At 36.7% G+C, this 16,579-nt stretch overlaps 1 protein-coding gene across 1 annotated transcript; it reads right to left on the reverse strand.

The window, feature by feature from the left end:
- Positions 1–710: 710 nt before the first annotated feature.
- AstC (Allatostatin C) lies at positions 711–12,202 on the reverse strand. The gene is made up of 3 exons (XM_069059389.1): positions 12,050–12,202; positions 2,899–3,023; positions 711–1,084 (listed from the first exon to the last, which is right to left on the reverse strand). The coding sequence occupies exons 2-3, from the start codon at positions 3,004–3,006 to the stop codon at positions 881–883; spliced, it is 312 nt and encodes a 103-aa protein (XP_068915490.1). The 5' UTR covers positions 3,007–3,023; positions 12,050–12,202; the 3' UTR covers positions 711–880.
- Positions 12,203–16,579: the final 4,377 nt, after the last annotated feature.

Consider the following 16,579-nt stretch of genomic DNA (forward strand, 5'->3'; position numbering starts at 1 on the left):
TATTGGCAACATTGACTGTGATTGTGGAGACTGCAGATCCTGTCAAATGACTCGCTGTGTAAATTAGAGGTTATGTAAGCATGTTGACGTTTTTTTTTTTTTAAATTCTTTACTATCTCTTATATTTTTGTTGTAAATGTCCACTTATATACCGAGTGACTATCAATGATTGAAAATTATTTTGTTATGTTGGTGACACATTTGAAATCTTTAGTTGGCAACATCGTTGGCATGACACACGCAATTTTCAAAATTGAAACAAACAAACAAAACAATGTACTTCGTGACTTAACTTAACCTAAATAGAAATGATTGACAGATGATGCACGAGAAGATTTGCACTACCAACTGCATCAGTGTTGCCAATCCATTATTTTGCTTCAATCATTTATAGTCACTCGACCTCTCTGCAAATATTCCACCCTTCACCTAATCCTTCCCTCTATCTCTTCCCCAATTTTTTTCCACCCTGTCCCATCTTTACGTTCTCGTCACGCATTCAAAGCAATTGTTCCCAAATCGAGTGAAAATAAACCCCGTGTCTGTGACACCTCGAAAGCTTCTCTATGGCAACAATCTAATTAAGACGATTCACTCCGCTGTGCACTTCGGAGGCGATCCAGCCACCCTTTAGGGCCCATCAAGCTGTCTCCCTCCCTCAGCGTCGTCCGCATCCGATCGCGAAACGCACCCTAATAAAACGAAAAGAATGAAAATTTTTCGACGACTTTATTTGTCTACGGGCTACGTCACGTAATTTAGTCCAGATCAAAAATATGCAACATTTAAACACTTTTTATACCATCATTTTTATATTACATGATACAGCGAGATTTATTTATTTCCAAATGAACAGACGTCGGGCTGGTGCTGGAGTCGTTCACTTTCTGAAGCAGCTGATGGGGTTGAAGTAGCATTGACGGTAGCGGCTCTGGCGCTTGGACTCGGGGCTGCGGATCGACTTGTCCCACCCGTAGTCTCCCCCTGTTTGGCTGATCTCGGACAGCCGCTGCGCCAGCATCTCCAGCTGCCAGGGCTTCAGCCCCGAATCCAACAAGTTGTTGGCGTCGCCCTCTGCCACCACCTGAAAGTCAACGCACGTCTGAGGGGCGCTTCCGGGATTATCGACTTAAATGCGCTTCGAATGCAGTTTGCTGCGCCGGCGATGACCATAAAGCTTTGCATAAAGATCGCGAGGGGATCCGGGGCCCGAAGGGGCGAGTGCGTCAGCGACGCTCTTATCAAATTGTCGCGCGGTCCAAGGGCGAATGTGCGACGGGATGGTTTCTTATCCGGGACGGATCTGGAGGAAATTTGTTTGCCGGGTTCGAGATGTTGCTCCGTCTTTTGAAAGTTTGATGAATAGCAGGAAGATAATAAAAATAAATGGGAAAACGGGAGGATAATAATAAAAGGAGAACGTTGACAAAATGGACAAAGTGAAAGCACTACAGCGTGAAGGGATCGAGTGTAAAGAAAGATTTCGAAAGAAAAAAAAATGAAATAAAATATAAAAAAAAAACATACAACATTTGACAATATAAATAAAGTAAAAAAAAAGATTAAAATAAATACAGGGTGTCTTAAAATTATCGTATTCCGAGTTATTTTTTCGAGATAAAGCTGTTTTTTCAAGAAATGTCTTCATTTCTATTTTAATATTTTACATAATCATCCTCACCATATTTCGTAATGAATGTCAACCATTTATATTTTTTATTTGAAGAAAACATGATGAAAAGTTTGAACCTTCAGACCCATATATCTTTGTAAAGACCCCCCCCCCTATATTTTTTATTTTATTTTTTCTAGATTCCTAAGATTTTTCCCTACAAGACCCCCGACTTGAAATACGTTAATTTTGCGACACCCTGTATATGCTATCAATAAGTTTAAAATAAGAATGATTTTGGAGGGAGCGTGGTAATGTTATAAAGATCATTTTTGTTGATTAACAAAAACGCAAAAGAAAATAAAACGTCGAGAAGAAGAAAATTAGATACAACAGAAAAAATGTGTTAGTAACGAGCGTTCAAAAAGTTGTGGGCAAGTCGCCTGGTGTTTGGTTTTGTTTCTATTAACGTATGGCGTAGCTTCGCCAGCTGTCAAACCATAGACGTCAAACGTCATTTATTCAACAAACGAATACCGGTATGAATTATTTCTTTTTTATTTTGAAGATCTAATTTAAAATAAAATGATGATCAAAACTGTCAAGTAAATGTCAAGAGATACCAACTAAAGAGACGATTTGCGTTTGTAATAGAGAGAGAGAGAGAGAGGAAACGACTGCCTGCTTAACGACACATATTTTCTGAACGCTCGTTACAACGGTAATAAAATAAAGAACGTAAAAAATGAGTAATAAAAGAACTGAAAAGACAAGCAAAATTTTAGAAACCAAAAAATGAAACGTCATTTAGCACGCAGCGCGTCTTTTCACCTAAATACTCCCAAACTCTCGCCTCTAACTCCTTTCGTAAACATTTCAAGGACTCCATCCGCACCGACTCCCCAAACAACTCACTCTCGCACGCCGACTTCCAAAAACAAACAATTCTTCTACGATATCGTCCCCGACGTCTGAAACTCCCCTAGGGGAAATTGCACTCCCAACGGTAACATTGCATTTCCCCATATCATCCACGACAATTTAGACAAATTCCGAATGAAATTCCGGACGGAGGCAGGACCAAACCGTCAGCTACAATAATTCCATTACGAAACATCTCCCCCGGACCTAATCCCGGACTCGCAATTTGCATCGCCGTCAGCTCGCCCGTCCACTTCTGCATATTACTTTTACGACGTTACCGTCAAATTCAATACAACTACAAGAGTTTAAGGCGGCCGTGACTCGACGCACGTGACGTCATCGTCCTTCGAGGTGGACCGTACCTGGTTGGGGTCCCCGAAGTGGTTGGGTCTGGCGCTGGACACGGCCAAGGTGGCGACGAAGAGGACCAGCAAGGTCCTGAACAGGTAGTGAGGTACTTGCGCAGACATTTTTGATATGTTGACAGCTGCAAAAATAATCGCACTAAGAGAAGGGAAAGAGATAGAGCGCGGCACGTAACGTAACATAAAGTAAAAGCTCCATTGGGGTATTTTAGCTCACAAGTTGGCAACACAAACACATGACAGAACGTAACATAAAGTAAAAGCTCCACTGGGGTATTAAACTTTAAACGTTGGCAACACAAATACACATAACAGAACATAACATCAACTAAAAGCTTCATTGGGATATTTAATTCTACACGTTGGCAACACAAACACACATAACTGAATGTAACATAAAGTAAAACCTTCTTTGGGGTATTTAAGTTTAGATGTTGGTAACATAAACGTCAACGCACAACTTCGAGAGCAAGTTTTCTTGCGCCATGATTGTGTGAACGTGCTGAAGACGTTACGCAAGTCGCTTTATGAAATTTTTTACCGAAAAGCTTGCAATTAGATTTTATGTGAGATCTGGTCGTGGAGCTTTCGCACCTGCTGCCGGCGTAAAACCGCAAGCGTGAAAGCTTTCCGGCGATAAACTTATTTTGTTCCAGGAAGGAATTTATTGGAGAATAATAATAAAAGTCGAATCGGAGCAATTGAGCACTCAGCTTTTATAACTGGCTGCAATTAGGACGATCAGCAAGGATGGGAGCGTCGCACTTTTGGACGTAAAAGCGCCAAGGTGGGCCAGAAAATTAGAAGATGGGGTGAAAAGCTCCCGGATTAATCCGGCGCAACGATTACATTATCGAAAGGGAGTTACGGCTAGAGCCCCCCCAATTAACGGCGATTCTCGATGAATTTTTCCCCCTCGCTTAATCAAAGAGAAATTAATGCCGCCCCCCGAAATTGAATTTTCACCTGAAAATCTTGATTCGAGCTCGTTTACTCCTGAATTCTGTATTAATTAGGTAAACTGATGACTGGAGAAGGATTAGGAGAGCTTTGAGCTTTCGCACGTGCACCACTCGCAAAACTGAGACAAAAAGGCGGGATTATCGCCTCCGGGCGTAATCCCGTTTGTGCATCGCTGAAGGGAAGGGTTTACGAGTGTCGAGCTTTTTTGCGGCGGAAGGATAATTCGCTCGCCGACTACATTTTTTATGAGGCAGCTTTATCACATTTATAAATGTTTCAACCGAACGGATGAAGCTGCAGTTTGACTGGACCCGAGCTTTCGATTAAAAGCTCTCACAGGAAAATTCATCGATCACGATCTGACACCTCCGAAAATTCCCGAATAGTTCAAGAAAAATGCGGGCTTTCAGGCAAAAGAAAAACAAAGCTGTCGAACGTCTGACACCACTTGATCCTGATTGTTTCACTTTTCGCTCACCAATAGAAATTTTGACAAGAAACCCTAGAAGCTTTTTATGGAGAGCTTTCGTAATTAGATCGGCTTAAATATTTACAACAGTGTAATTAAATGCAGCCTCAGAACTGAGTACTTGTCTTGAGAGAGTAAAAAAAATAAATTCTGGAACGGGGCGAGAGTGGAGCTTTCGATTAAGCTCGCCGATTGTGGTCCTAAAATCGAAGGAGTAAAATTTATCGGGGGCCATTTTGGGGACGGACCCCACTTAACGACAAACGAAAATTAATTATTCGGTTAACAGCGCCCCACAAATAACAATCAATGGGCCGCCGACAGGGGGCGGCGGGCTGAGAAACGAGAGGCATTAAATTCAATTATATTAATGGACGTTTTGTGAAAAAGCCACTTAAGAAAGTAATGAAAAAGCGTTGCAATTTCCTACTCGCTGCAAAGTTCATAAATATCCCTTCAAGAATTTATCCGGGAGTTAATTCGGAGAAAATGGAACGGGCGGGGGCGGCGTACAACAACATCTTCACATGCCTCTAAAAAACCCACTTCAAAGGACGGCGAGCGAGCTTTTCCCAATCAAAATTACAAAACAACACCGGCTTCGGGGGCGGCGGCGCCGACAAGCCACCGCGAAAAGCGATTGCATTTAACCGACCGAAATTGTGTCAACTTCTCCAACTCTCCAACTATTTTTGTCGGAACCAATTCGTGCGATACGTTTGGAAATTCTCCGACGAGTTTTCATCTTAATAATGGACGAGTTAATGACGTCGCAGAAGTTGACGCACGTGCGATTTTTCCATCACAAGTTTTTCCACACTTTTCCAACGAAAAACGAAGTGCAGATGTTTCGCAATCAATTTCAGGTGAGGCGAGGGGGTGCTTGTTGAAAGTGGGCATTACCGGTGCGATTAGAGCTTAAGCTGGGAGTTTGCGACACGTGGAGTTTTTTCAGTTTCGAAAGCCGGGGAAGCTCGAGCTTTCAATGGAGGTGGGTCGCGTTTCCCAGTCTTGGGGCTTTGTCAAGAGGCGAAACTAAATAGATCTAGGGAGGTGTTGACGAATTTTGACAGATTTACAGATAACAAACAAATTAATACCGAAAAGTTCTTTTTTTTTAAGAAAAAACGCTCGTAAGAACGATTTATGTTTAAATAAAAAAATTTAAAGTAAGAAAATATCTATTTTGGGGAGTTTGCTAGAGTTAAACTAAAAGAAATTAAAAAATTGTGTCAATGATGATGTATGTGTACAATCGGCTCAACTCCAAATGTCACTGCATTCAAATTGCCGACATAGGACGTCAAACATATTATAATGATTATAAATAAATTCAGTCTTGTTTAAAAAATAAAAATAAAAAAGAAGTGCAACTTTTTTTATTGAATTAAAACCGTGAAAATCTGGAGTTTGAATCTACACTTTATAATACGTAACAATGATATATAAAAAAAATAATCAAAAGAATGAAATAAATTCAGTTCAAATAAAAAATCTAATTATGTCATTTGAAATATGATATCTACACTCGGCTCAACTTCCAATTTGTGTTGGATTGTCATTCTGTAATACTTGTTTGGAAGTATGCTTTTTAAATTATAGATCCTGTGATGATCTGAACGTAACGAATGTAATTGCTTGTGAAACAACAAAAACATTATATTACAGAAACTTGATACATAATGAACTAACAAGAACTAAATCGAAAAAAATTTAATCTTTTTCAGAGATATTGGATTGTTAAGCTACCCCCACATCTGACATTGTATGCTTTTTATTGTCGAAAGCATCATGTCAAAAGCTCATTTTTGTCCTTTCGTCATGAGATAAAACTTTCTTAGAACTTGATCTTGCAGACAACAGATTATTGTGCACTAATAGTTATTTATGCAACAAGTGCAAAAAGTGAATGATTATTGCACGCGACGTGAAAATTGTCCCAAGAGCCGCAGGCGAGTGGGACAACACGTCAAGTGCAATAACACTTTTTGCACGTGTTGCATACAACATTTTTTCTACGATCGAACAAAAAAAAAACGAGAAAAAACAACGACAAACAACAGGTCAGTCCTGTGCGTCGTGTGTGAAAAATGCAATAAACACTCACTTTTTGCACGATCGTAGACAGATGTGTGCAATAAAGACTTTATTGCACTACAGCAATTAAGAGGCACTTTTTCCACTAAAAACAATACAATGAACAGTCAATTTTTGCACGATCGTAGAAAAATAGTAGGTACGGTCGGTGGACAAATAAAACTGGGACACTTAAAATTTAATCTGTGTAAATCAGACCATTCAATTGTCAATATATTTGTCAGTGTCTATATAATATGTCATACCAAAGTTAACCTATTTGTGACAAAGCCGTAATTAAACGATGCAAATTTGTAAATTTTGACTTATGTGATTGTCATTTTTGTCCCAGTTTTATTTGTCCACCGACTGTACATAGTTTATTTAACGAGTCCGTGTGTAATTTGGCCTTTTTTGGCATGAGTGGGCCAGTTTAAAACTCGAGTGAAACGAGAGTTTTAAAGGTCCACGAGTGCCAAAAAAAGTCCAAATTACACAAGAACGAGTTGAATACAAGGTTTTTTTGTTCGACGAGCCCCCCAAAGGCTCCAAATCGCTGAAAATCGTTAAAATTAGCTTGACGTTTAGTTTTGACAAGTTGTCAAATTTATCAAAATCCGTTCACACAGGAGAAAATTCTCAAATTTTGACAGTGTCGAACAAAAAAAATATTTTAAGCGTACAAAAGTGTGTAAATAAATTTCCAAAAAGATTTCCCTCGGCTTTGTACACAATCGAATCCGGTGACGTTGACGATTGAGCCGAGTGTACCGATTTCCGAGCCGTTGCTTCCACGTCCTTGATTTTTTAACACTCTACAATGGCAAATCTGCCGTACGCAACCTGTTAACGACACAAACAACTTCCTATTACCGTTTTATTATTATTATCATTGTGAGTCGAAATGAAGTTGTTGGTGAGGACGGGCGCGTAACGCAATCAACGCTTTCTGGAAACTTCCCCGCGGAAGTTCCCCACTTTCGGAGCAATTAATTCATTACAATTTTCCTAGACTCCATTGTGGTGTGATCCTTAAGGTGTCGAGTCCCAATTTTCAGAGCAAACGCAGTGCACAATTACGATTTATTCTCTTTTCGTCGAGGATAATTGCGAAGTTGTCCTGACGTGTGCGAAACTCCCAACAAATTACAACTTTTCCCATTCGAGAAGCCGTGAATATGAGGCGATAATTCCGTTTAGCCGTTTAGATTAATTAGTTTCCGAAATTAAATCTGCCACCGGCAACAAGTCCGCCGCCGATTCGCATCAATTCCGGTAATTGTTATTTCTTGGGAGCGGAGAAAACTGTTCGCCTTTGTAGTCGACACCGCCGAATCGGATTAGCTGAAACGCATCCGTCCCCCGGCGGCGAGCGCCCCCGCCGATACAACGATATTTGTGCAAAATTCCGCGGTATTTCCCCCGAGCTTCGGCGCATCCCGGAGACAAATAAGCTAAGAAAAAGCAAACAGGAGCGATTGGAAATAAATTATGTTTATTTAAGTAGGCGAAAAAGGTTGAAACAAGGCAAGGCAAGGAGTTTCACGGGGGGCATCAAAATCAGGTTGACCTGCCGGTGGGGGCGGGAAAAAATTGAGAAACGTAGCGTGGGGCGGCGGGACGAAATTAAAAAATTTAAATTCACTAGAAACGAGGGTGGGTCTGCGGAAGCCGCCTGGGATGGAAATTTTTCAATTAATTATGAATCATCTTCGGGTTTAATCAAAGACATTTTGGAAACGCGAATTGGGGGTGGCGTTTTTCAGAAAAAAAAGGAAAACTGCAGGAGTGCAGTAAAGACGAAAGCTGTAAAAGCTGACACGTACAGTGTAAAGTAGGTACGAGTATGTCGGAAATAAAAATTATTTTACTAGACGACTGGATGGACGTTGTCAACATTTTTATTGCCACATATAGACAATGTCTAGTTTGTACTAAAACAAATTTTTATCTGCGTACGTTGTAAGTAAGAAATATTGTCGTAGACCGTCAGCAAAAAATGTTGTAAATGAGGACATAACCTCAGAATAAAGTAATGACGGTTTCACATGTTTGCAAAATTTTTTGATATAACATAAAGCTCGCTTTAGAGAATCAACACCTACCGCGATGCCACTTATTCTGAATTATACTATAGTAATAATTTATTTCTACCGATGGAAAAGAAAAAAATTTTGACAGAATTTAAAACAATTTGCAGTTCTCTTCGTTTCGCCGGAAATGATAGTCGACGTCATCTTGAAAATGAAATATTTATTATAGTTTTGCAGTGGTGAAGAAACGAGTAAAATACAGCGAAAAATAAGAACTCAAAGGAAATACATACAGGGTGTCTCAAATTTCGCGAATTCCAAATTCAGAGCGTTGTAGGAAATCACTTCAGTAGTCCAAATATGGAAATTAAAAAAAAATCTCCCCCCGCAAAGATACATTGGTCTGAAGGTGCACTCTTTGAAGTGCGTTTTCTTCAAATACAGCCTGAAAAGTTCAGTGTTTATTGTTATTTATGATGTAAATGATTGTGGAAAATAATAATATAAAACAATTTTTTGAAGAATAGCTTTACTTTGGAGTAAAAAAAATCTTAAATATTTGTAATTTTTCTTAAAAATGGAACGGCAACGTAGTTAGAACAGTATTTTGTCACTGTGGAATGGAGGCTGTTATGTATTGAAAAAATTTAAAGTGCTTATATCTTCTTCAGGAAAAGCGATTTTTTTTTCTAAGTATTTTTCGAGCTCCACTGGGGCCTTCCCTACCACGCTCTGAATTCGGAATTCGCGAATTTTGAGACACCCTGTATAATCGGTTTGATGCGACACCCTGTATATCAAGTTTCTTATTTCTCTGTTTTTTCAGCTCCAACTGGTTCATTTATTGTTGAATAATATAAATTTAGTGAAGATTTTGTATTTATTGTAATAATAATAATAATAAATGTTTCTATAATACCCTCAGTAGGTATGTTTATTATTGAAAGGAGATAAAAGAGAAAGAAGAAATGAAAAATAAAAACATGCAAAGAAAAGAAACAATGGTAAATTTGAAGAGAAGAAAGAGAGAATAATAAAGTAAGTAAAGGTTGTTGAAGAATAATGTAATAACAAGAAATAGAAACTATTTAAAGAAAAAAGAACGGATATGAGAAAATGCAAAAGAAGACATAACTGAATAAGTGTTTTCTAAAATATTCAGAAATGTGTCAAAAGTGGACAAGGACTATTGAAAGAAAAACATAAATGAAGACAACAAAAATGTAAAACGGAGAAGAAATGTACTAAAGACGTAATAACATTTATTGAAATGAATGACTATTGAACCAAAACTGCTTTACTCAAAAATAATATGAACAATTTGAGCAAATTACATTTAACTTGTAAGAAAATACAAATAACCAAATGAAATAAATAATTTTTCTGCATTTTTTTCAAATTATTATTTACTTTTGAGCAAGAATGGATTAAATTTGCAAAAGCAAAAATTTAAAAGTTCTCGAAAGTTAATAGATACGTAGCTACGTACAGTTAGGGACACGGAATTTCCGGCATCACTTTGCTGTCACTTCAAAAAATTGCGATGTAAATCACTCTTTATTGTCAACGTGACATTCAAAAGTCAAATTTTGAAACTTATTTTCTATCACCTCAATCGCATGTCAATCAAAATCGTCGCAAACGCTAAAATTGAAGTTAATAATGTAAAGCCTATTTTACATTTTTTGATAGTAAATTGACAGTGATGCCCGAAATTCCGTGTCTGGAACTGTACCTATTATGACAATAAAAATCGCATTTAAAAAAAAGTTAAATAATCCAGAATCGTTTAATTAACTCATTAATTTTAGTTCTTTCATTAATTGTTTCTTTTACTTTTCTATAGATTTTCAAAATCATAAATGAAAATAACTAAAGATTTTTTACCTCTAACATCGGGTGTTCATTTAAATTTCTCCTCAAAGTAGGCGTTGAAGAGTCGATTGTGAACGCATCATTCGTCAGTCTACACATTAAAAACAAACAACGCAAAAAGTGAGGTTAGATTTAAACCGCTGAACCGTAATCTGTAATCCGTAGTGCGTTCCCTCTTCAACGCCAACTTTGAGGAGAAATTTAAATGAACACCCGATACTTAATGTATCCACTTTTCATACTAAACACTGTTTGCTTAATACCTACTCTTTTATGGAACAGCCTATATATCTTTAATTTTGAATTTTGAAAAAATTCTGAACTTCAAACCTAAAGATTTCTTTCAAACTCATAAAATAACTTAACACTAAAAATGACCACTCAGTAATTTTTTCTTTAAAACAATAGTCTTGAAAAACTTTGCTCCTGTTTATTACCAAATATTATTTTTTAAATTGATATACAATATTATCGATAGACGGTACTATTCCGGACACGGAATCTTGGCCACAACTGACCAATTAGTGTGAACTGGCCTTTATTGAATATAACCCAACTTTTGACTGGATAATGCCATTTCCCTGCTTTTTTGATGTCACAAGAAAAACTTCAAAGTGATTTTTAATAATTGTCATTCATTTATGACACCAATGATTGGTTTACATCATTTTTTTTTGAAATGTCTAAAAAATGTTGGCCAAGATTCCGTGTCCGAAACAGTACAATGTCACTCCAGAGTTCAGGTGTTTCATATAAATTTTAGCAAAGGTGCTGGATAGTCATCAAGATCGTTAGAAAGTGTTAATTCGCCGCCATATTATCGTCTTTACAAAACCACTTTTTGTGACAGATGAAAAATGAGAAATTGCTTGAGTCACCCAGTATATTAAGAAAATTTTACTCATGTGATGAGAGCTACAACCATCACTCAGAGACGAAATGTCGAAAAATCATTTTGTATTAATAATTTAATCAGAAATATAAAATTTTTTCCTAGGTTTCGTGACAATAAATTTTCAGTAAATTTAAATCGCGATTCATTTGACCCTGAATATTTTTGATGATTTCCCAAAAACATATTTATACTAAGTACCGGGTGACTTTTTTTCATAAATTATTTTGGCAAACTTGATACACATTGGCGTACGTAGGTCATTTTGACATTTTATGTATTAACAAATTGTGTCAAATAGGCGAGGACGCCTATGTTTATGTCAACTATCACATTAAAAAGCAGAATAACCAACAATAATATTACCAACCTATGAAAAAAAGTCACATTCATTTAAAATCATCCGGCATAACCAAAACGGTAATTTAAAAAATATTTAAAATACAAATCATATTTTGTAGTGTATGTGGTAGTTTTGGTTAAAAAATACGCGAGCAGTAGTAGTTTGCAAATAATTAAAAAATTTTTGGCAGCTGGACACGAAACACTGCTACTGTCTGAAAAAATATTTGTCTCGTTTTCGACAACAATTCAAACAATATTTTTGCACAAAACGACACGAGAAAAGTCGATCAAACGATTAGCGTGAGCGCCCTAAATCACGATTAACTGCGCCGCCCCCCGCCGACATTTCATCGCACAACAAAGCCAAAACGATAAATCGAAACGCGCAAACAAAACTATCCATCCCATCCCAAAAAAAAAAAAAAACACCCCAAGAACCTGTCCGGGGAACCACCACAGCTGTCAGCGGCCGCTCGCCGCCCCACACGCTCTTACCTTCGAGCTTCAGGAAACACGAGGGATGCACGTACTACAATGAGGCGAGTGTGATGTGATTTCAGTTTTATATGAACGTCGCGGCGCTCGCCTTCCCACCAACCATACGCCGGAACCAAAATGGTAGTCACGTTTCGACCAATCAATAGAGAGCAACAGATTAAAATGTTTCGAGTTCTTGTGTTCCATCACCACCGGGCCCGCACCGCCGAAGCTTGACCCGTGCGGCTCCGGGTGATCGGGCGCTGGGGCGGCCGCTGCGGGGGCCGCGGCCCCCGGACGCTAATCGAATCGGGAGCTCCGGCTTTCGGCAATTACGACGAGAAAGGGCGCCTCCTTGGAGGTGGCGAGGCACCAGGTCGGCTCTTAATGCGATCAATTAAGACGTCGTCACGGTGGATTTTAAATGGGGGCGATAATTCGATAGGTGCACTGCGCCAGAGTTGAAACGAAGCTTTCTCGGTTTTTCTGCTTATTTTCTAATCAATTGGATGTGACGGGGCTTTCACAGTTAATTATGTCAGGGTCGCCGTCGCCGTCATGGTTTAATGTGTGACTTGCACCCGGTTTCAGGGAAATGGAGACGGTGGCGGCGCCGCCGACAAAGGCTCTTCGTTCGAGGGGACCGCTGAATAAAACGAATTTCGATAATTGGCTGACGACGAATTCGACAAATACGACACCCAAGGAAGTTGTTTTTACTAATCAGGAAGGATAACAGAAGCCAAAGCAAATAAAACCGAACAGTTTCTTTTAATTCTCGTTTCGCGACCCTAACCAAATAAAACCCAAGTTTCCTTCACTTTTCATTTTTTTCTAATTCTCTTGTCGTACATAACAAATAAAGAGAATTAAAGTGGGAAGGGTAAAACGGCCAGACTTGCAGTTTAAATCATCGTCTCAAAATCTCCTTTCTCTTGTTCCATTTTTTTATTATCCTCTTTCTTGAAAAATTAATGAGAAACTTTGCTGAATATCTAATGATTTGTTTTTTAGTTGTTTTCAACTGAACAAATTTCGATGTTGATTTTAAGTTATCTCAGCCCGAAAAACACATTTTCTTTGCTATAAATAATGTTAAATAAATTAGTACCTTTTCGTTTCGGTCTGCAGCGGAACTTGTTCTTGCGCAACTTTCTTAAAAAAAAAAAATTAAATCGGCAGATCTTCCTGGCCACCCATCAGCCATCACTCTTTCGGCAATATCGAAGAATGTTTTTATTATTTTAGGGCAAATACAACATTTGTTAATAACCCATTTATGAAGAAATTCAAGTTAAATCCTTCAGCCATTCGTTAAAATAAAATAAAATTATTTGTTGATTTTTAAAAAATATTTAGAATGTTTTATGCGTTAGACTAATTTTGATTTCAATTTTGAAGTTTCCAGGAGGGAGCAATTAAAACGGGAGATCTTGTTGGCGACGCTTTTAACACTATAAAAATTGTTTCTTTTTTATTTTAGTCATTGCAAGATTTTCTTATGACACATTTCGAAAGAAATAAAGGTTAAATGCCCAAGTCAATTCCTTTCAAGGAAGTTTAAAATTAAATTAAGTATATCTTTTACTTTCTACTTTAAACATTTTTTTAATATTTAGATTTGTTTAGAAGTTAATGTGGTTGTTCGAGGCACCACTTTAAAACCAAATCCACCCAAATGCAAAAACAAAGATAATTAAATATGTAATTCCTTTTCGTTTTTCTGTACTTATTTTCGCGTAACTTGTTACAGGTGTTGGATTTTCTCATGGGCTATGAGTCATATCTGCGCAAACGACGAATATCGGTTTCAAGTAGTCGCTACAAACCGACCGGAAAACATCGTCATTCGTTACATTAGTGTCGTCTATTTGCATGTAAAGTAGTCGACGTTTTCAGTTTTCATTTGCAGATTTGTCATTGGTCTGTCGCCTTCCCGCAGATATTTCCAAGGTCGCAGCCCATGAGAGAATCCAACACTTCTAAAGCTCTCAAAAGATATCCAATAAACTATATCCGTTAATCATTGCCACAAGAAAGAAGAATTAAATCGGGAGATCTTGCTGGCCATCCGTGGCTTTCTGCAATTTGTCGCTGTTACATCATCAAAAATTGTTTTTTTCTTTCCTGAAAATAAATCGAAACAAAAGTTTCTTTGTAACAACTTTAATAATAAATATTTAACACTGCAACAGCTCTTGTTGTTTTTCATTTGCGTCTAATAAACTGCAAGTCATTACCGCAACAAGATTAAAAGAACTAAATCGGGAAATCTCGCTGGCTGGCTTTTTTAAATAATATTTATTATTACTTTGTGCTAAATGGGATCCTCTTATAACATATTTAAAAGGTAATTAAAGTTAAATACTTCAGCTACTGTGAAGAAAAAATTAAAAACAAAATTATGGAACTTTGCTAAATATCTCATTTGTATTTAATTAGGTAATCAAAATTATTTTTTTCTATAATTGCTTCAAAAAAATGAATATTCACGCACAGTTATCTACTCATATGAGTGAAGTGGGTCATTTTCTTACATATAATTTTTTTGAGGTTTGTACTATTGGGGACACGGAAAACTGGGCAGATGTGTCATTCAGTTGTCAAAATTTCTAAACCATACCTTAGCTACTCATAACCAAGCTTAAGTTAATTTGACAGTTTTTTTGAAAATATCAATCATAATGACGGTAAAGGTGCATTTAAATTGACACTTTTTGAAATGACAATAACAGACTGCCCAGGATTCCATGTCCCTTATTGTACAATATTTTCTGAAACGAACATTAGCATTTTAAAATTATTTCCAATAGTTTCTTTCCAATTTAGTGAATAGATGGCGCTTGCCCAAGTGTCAATCTAATTAATAGCGATTTATTTTCATTCTTTCGAAATTTTTAACATCCAAATTGGAGAAATGACGTTTTGTAAAGCAGATTTTATTATTATCAAGTCAAATTATTTTCAGAATGCTCAAAAAGGCTAATGTTTTAACTGTTGCGTTTGCGAAATGTCATTTTGAAGTTAGTGAGTTCAAAAATAACTATTTCATTAGGTCTAATAAAAATTTTATTTGTAAGTTAGTGTATTATTCGGAATTCCCTTTTTTAATAATAATCAGTATCATAAAATCTGTTCAACACATGAAGAACAATGGTTGGTTATCGGATTTTTTGTCTTCATAAAATGTCAATATTAATATACATACTGTTCTTAAATTATAAAAATGAAATCATAAATTTCCCAACATAATCATATTTTGATTTATGAAAAAAAAAAACCTATGAAAATCCTTCCCCATCAAATTAGTTGCAAACTTGATTTTTTTTCGAGATATAATTTTTTTACTGAACTCAAATCGACAAACAGAAAACCGAAAATAAATAGACTTAATTTTTTTAACTCAATTCTCCACCTAGAATTTGTTTCTTTTCAAAATTGTCAAAGACCTTTAATAAACTGCACCTGTCAGTCATCGCCCCAAGACAACTCCAGGAATGAAATCAGGAGATCTTGCTGGCCATCCGTGACCCTTCAGCAATTTGTCATTGTTTAAACCACAGACAATTAAACTATAGTAAGACTGTCAAGTGGGATTACATTTTCGTGGACGCGCTCAAGTGGCCCTGCCCGAGCGTTAGTTCAAACTAATGTATAACAAGTTGACTAGTTTCTGTATACCTAGTTGCCTATTTTTTTTTTTCAATTTGATTTAAATTGATACTTATTAAAAAAAAATAAAAACGACTAATTAAGCATTAAACATTTTAATACAAATTCTAACATATACAACAAATTAGTAGTTTATTAAACGAGTTTGTGTGTAAATTGGGATTTTTTGGGCATGAGTGGGCTAGTTTAAAAGGCGAGTGAAACTGAATTGAAGGGTAGAATTAGTTCAATATGTAATTTGATTTTGCGTTAACTTTTAAAATTTCTGGAGATAATTTTAGAATCATGCAAAAGATTTTTTAATTTTAAAATTGTTTTTCGCTGATATCGGTCCATATAATAAATGTTTCTACCTTTTGAAGTAAGACTACTAACTTTCTTGCATTCAAGTACTTGCAACACACTGGAAGATTTTGTTGGGTGTCTATTTTGGGCCTTGGGCATAACAAGAAGGATTAGATTCTCTACAGTGGGATTTTCAGTAATCGTAGATTTTTCAATTTGTTCAGCTGATCTAACATTGTTTATGGAAGTTTGTTTGTCTTCATGAAGAAAAATCGACGGCAGAACGTATTTATGGAGTTTTGCTTTTTGAGTAAAGAAATTGTTGCTAAAATGTTTCCCGCAAATAAAAGCATTATCTGTTTTGAAGGGTGATGCAAAATTTACCTAAAACTTCTATCCATCGTTTCCTTTGTTCTTCTAATTTTTGAAATTTAAAATGTTTATTTTTTATCGCCGATCTTGTTTACAAAGCATTTATGTTTAATTTTTCCCATATCCAAATAAATAAAATAAAAATTGCGATCTGAAAAACCATATTTCGTACTTTTTCAAAAAGAAAAAGATAACTTACCAAATAAAAAGATAACGAAA

The sequence above is a fragment of the Tenebrio molitor genome, chromosome 9, assembly GCF_963966145.1.
Source record: "Tenebrio molitor chromosome 9, icTenMoli1.1, whole genome shotgun sequence".
NCBI lineage: Eukaryota > Metazoa > Arthropoda > Insecta > Coleoptera > Tenebrionidae > Tenebrio > Tenebrio molitor.

Bases quoted from the DNA above. Each gene is read 5' to 3' on its own strand.
- AstC (XM_069059389.1), bottom strand. From the start codon at position 3,006: ATGTCTGCGCAAGTACCTCACTACCTGTTCAGGACCTTGCTGGTCCTC. The intron at 1,085-2,898 runs GTACGGTCCACC...GTTGACTTTCAG, and splicing joins ACTTCGGGGACCCCAACCAG to GTGGTGGCAGAGGGCGACGC.